The sequence below is a fragment of the Condylura cristata genome, unplaced genomic scaffold (genome assembly GCF_000260355.1).
Source record: "Condylura cristata isolate star-nosed mole 26May11 unplaced genomic scaffold, ConCri1.0 scaffold00022, whole genome shotgun sequence".
NCBI classification, from domain to species: Eukaryota; Metazoa; Chordata; class Mammalia; order Eulipotyphla; family Talpidae; genus Condylura; species Condylura cristata.
Window position 1 is genome coordinate 18,235,010 of NW_004567123.1, and position 4,032 is coordinate 18,239,041.

Here is a 4,032-nt window from a genome sequence, read left to right on the forward strand (position 1 = left end):
GCCATGTGGTCTCCTCCGGGGCAGGAGGAAGGCGGGAATCGAACTCATGCGGAAGCGGCCTCAGATTCTCAGTGCTGTGCTTTAACCCGCTGCGCCACCAGGGAGGGCCCCTAGGTTTAAAATTTTTAATGCCTTTTTCTACCCCTTCCCCTTACTGCCTGTGAAGAAAGGAGATTCAGAGTCAACTCAATATTTATTGAATTAGAAATACTGTAGTGTACATTTATTATCTGTTTTTGTTTTTAGATCCTGATAAGTAGTTTTTATTTTGTGGAAAAGGCAATGAAGGCTTTTATAGCTCATGAACAGTGGAGCTAAGAGTCAAATCAGTGCTTTCTGATTCCAAATACATGGCTCTTTCCACAATAATGTGGTGCATTTTAATTGGCTCAAGATTAAGTAATGAAGTGTTTAGAGCTTGAAAGTACAATTCTTTGGAGATAGTCCCTTTACCATTTTATGCCACCATTGGTGTGGATACTGGAGTTGCGCTTTGTGGACTCAAATCCTAACCAAGTTTTTTATTTACTGTGACCTTGGGAAGTTTCACTTATTCTGTTCATACCTCAGTTTATTTATTCATATAAATGGGCTAATGATAGTAACCTAGGTCATTGGGTGGTGACTGAGATTTGAATGAGTTTGTTTATGTTTAAAGTACCTAGAAAACAGACTGGCACATAGTAAATAAATGCTCATAGATATTAATGAAAATTGCTGTGAAGAAACTGAGCATTATAGTTGTTGAATTATGTGCAAATATCATATTAGAGTAGCTGTATTTAAACTAGAATTCAGAGCTTAGTAGCCTAATAGTATACTTTATACTTGGCAATGTATTTTCAAATAATTTGTTTTTGAGTCCTCATTATGGTCCTCTAAAGGTCTGTAAGTCAGGAAGAAAAATCCATGCTAGGGTTAGTTCCTAGAATACAGATTTCCAGTACTTAGTACATTGGGTCCATTTACACAATAGAATCTGTTTCAGGTTCTTAAAACAAGCAGGCTTCTCATTTAGCAAGACAGACCTCCTTTCACCAACCTGGTCTTTAACTTTGTCCTATAGACCTTTCTGAAGTCACTTAATGCCAGAGGAGAAACTCAGTCTTAACAGCTGTTTAATCTTCCCTTTGTCTCAGAAATCAAGTTGCCCAAGTGTGTTGCTTTCTTCATCTTTTTGGGAATGATAGTAATACTGCACTGTTCGCTCTAAAGGGATTCTGTATTCGCTCTAAAGGGATTCTGTGAAGATCAGCTGTGTTGATGTTTATGAAAAAGCATTGTAAGTTCTAGTTATAAAACTCCTGAAATCTGCTTATTTTTCTTCTCATAGGGAGTTCATGCCCTCCTGCTTGAATCAGCTATTACAAGAATTCTTTTATCCTTGAATCAGAAATAGGCCAGGATTATATCTTATGTTCTTGAAGAGATGTGGTCTCATTTTGAAAATTATCCTTTCATGTGCCTTGTTCTGGTGGTGTTTCTATGTTCTGGTGGTGTTTCTAAACTTAAATACGCTCTTTGCCGTCTAAGTATGGAGTCTGATACAGTTGTTTTCTCTTTCTCTAGAGGAATGGGATTAACATCTTCCAGTGGTCTCCAGTATGCAGCCAATTAGTATCCTTGTCTCCTACCCAAAGGCCCTGGAGCAGGGCTCTGACAGGCACATCCCAGGTAGGTTTGTTGTTCCTTTGCTTGTTATACAAGTCTTAGTGTTTGTGTGAAAGTGTCATGTATAGATTACAGACCAAATTGTGTGATGGAAAAACTTCAAGAGACCACTTCTAGTCCTCTGTAGGCCAGCTCAGAACTGATTCCTACAGTGTGGTATAGAGCATTACTTCTAAATAAACCCAGCAGTGAAACTAGTCTAAGACACCATGCTACAGTCTGCTGATTTTTACTATTGGGAGTGTTTCCAATTATTCATCTTAGAGTTTACTTTTTATTTTTATTTTAAAAAAAGATTTATTTATACATACAGAACTGGAGTATAGGCCAGAGGTACAGGGATGGTGAGGGGATTCACCAGAGACAGTAGGGAGCAGAACAGACTGACTGATGAAGTACACTGCTGAGGGGAGCAGTGGGCGGGTCTGGAGAGGTCTGCTGTGCCATGTGGATCACCTCTGGGGAGGAGATTGAACTCATGCGGAAGTGGCTTTAGCTCCTTAGTGCTGTGCTTTAGTCCGCTGCGCCACCAGGGAGGACCACTTTTTCTTTTAGTTATTTTTATTTTTTAAAAGATTTATTTATTCGTACAGAACTGGGGTACAGGCCAGAAATGTGGAGGGTGAGAGGATTCACTAGGGACAGAGTGGGGAGCAGAACAGGTAGATCGACGAAGTACACTGCTGAGGGGAGCAGCGGGCGGCGGGTCAGGAGAGGTCTGCCATGCCATGTGGTCACCTCCAGGGCTGGTGGGAATCGAACTCGTGTGGAAGTGGCTTTAGCTTCTTAGTGCTATGCTTTAACCCGCTGCACCACCAGAGAGGGCCCCACTTTATTTTTATTTATTTATTTTTAATTATTACAAAAGTTTATTTTTACATCATTTTGCACATTTTTTTTTTCTTTTTCCTCACTTTATTTTTTTAATGGCATCTGTGTGCCACTTTTTTGGGGGGTGAGATGTTCTCATCCTTTTTTTTTTTTTTTTTTTTTTTTAAGATTTATTAATTTGTTCATACAGATCTGGGGTACAGGCCAGAGGCTCAGGGGCGGTGAGAGGCCTCACCAGAGACAGAGTGGGGAGCAGAACAGGCAGATCGACAAAGTACACTACTGAGGGGAGCAGCGGGCGGCGGGTCAGGAGAGGTCTGCCATGCCATGTGGTCACCTCCGGGGCAGGCGGGAATCGAACTCATGCGGAAGCGGCTTTAGATTCTCAGTGCTATGCTTTAACCCGCTGCGCCACCAGGGAGGGCCTCTCATCCTTTTTATGAATTAAAATTAAACAATTATTTGAAGCCTAATTTATCATTGAATACAAGATTCATTGTAATGTAGTTTGCTTTGAAAGTTTTTCTTCTGATTTTTTGTTAATGGATAAGTTAGTACTAAAGGAAAGTTACCCATAGCCTCAAATCTGAAAACATCTGCTGGTTCTTTCCTGGTCTTTATATAAGTGTATTAATTTTTTTCCTTTGATACCTTAACAAATATTCTGAAATGTCTCATGCCATTTCACTTACTAGAGCAGACATTATTCATGTTGTTTGTTAAAGATAAATTCCTAGGAAGGTTTTGGGGAGGAAAGTTTTCTCTTTTAGAAAAATTCATTGACTCATATAAATTAAATTCACATAAGACAGGTTAATGGGAGAAAAACAAATTTAATTATGTGTGTAAGGGAGCCCCACAGACATACATGACTCAAAAGCATCCAGGCTTTCAATAAGTAGATAATTCACAGGAAGGTGAAAAGAGCAAATGTTTGGCAAACAGATGCCTGTCCTGACATGCAGGTTATGTTGTCTCTGGTAGTAGCTCTTTCCCTAAAAATTTTGGCAATTAAGGAAGGGGTAAAAATCTTCTCCTGAGTTTCCTTGGGTCTTAATTGTCTTGAGCTCAAAACAGCCTATATATCAAAGTGGCGGATTTGGGGTGACATAACTTGGGTCAAGGGGTATGAGCAATTTCCTTCTCCAAAAAATTGTTTCAATTTATACTGCCACTAGGAATGTATATGTAACTAGTTTTTCATCATTACCTCAATGCACCACCAGGGAGGGCCCTCTCAGGACATTACTTATTAGTCCCTATTATTTCCTGGGCTTTTCACTAAGTTTGACATAGAGTAGAAACTATATGTTTGTAAGATAAATGACGACTATGTATGTCCTTGCAGAAGAGGCATCTGCTTTGGGTAGTGATACAACTATTTCTTTTTAGGGTTGTGATATGTTCTGTTACTTTTTGTGTATTAGAAAATTTAAATAGATTTTGTCATATAAATCATTGGTTATTTATTTTTAAAGATTTATTTATTTATTCATATAGAACTGGGGTACAGGCCAGAGATGCGGAGGG

At 39.2% G+C, this 4,032-nt stretch overlaps 1 protein-coding gene across 3 annotated transcripts in view; it reads left to right on the top strand.

The window, feature by feature from the left end:
• The window catches only part of LOC101633725 (ubiquinol-cytochrome-c reductase complex assembly factor 1), a 94,173-nt gene that overhangs the window by 4,679 nt on the left and 85,462 nt on the right, over positions 1–4,032 (top strand). For 2 of the 3 annotated variants that reach the window (XM_004687248.2, XM_012728389.1), the window contains exon 2: positions 1,570–1,674. In XM_004687248.2, coding sequence (XP_004687305.1) covers positions 1,570–1,674 — 105 coding nt within the window. The remainder of the gene's footprint in view (positions 1–1,569; positions 1,675–4,032) is intronic. The other variant, XM_012728390.1, reaches the window with a different exon arrangement.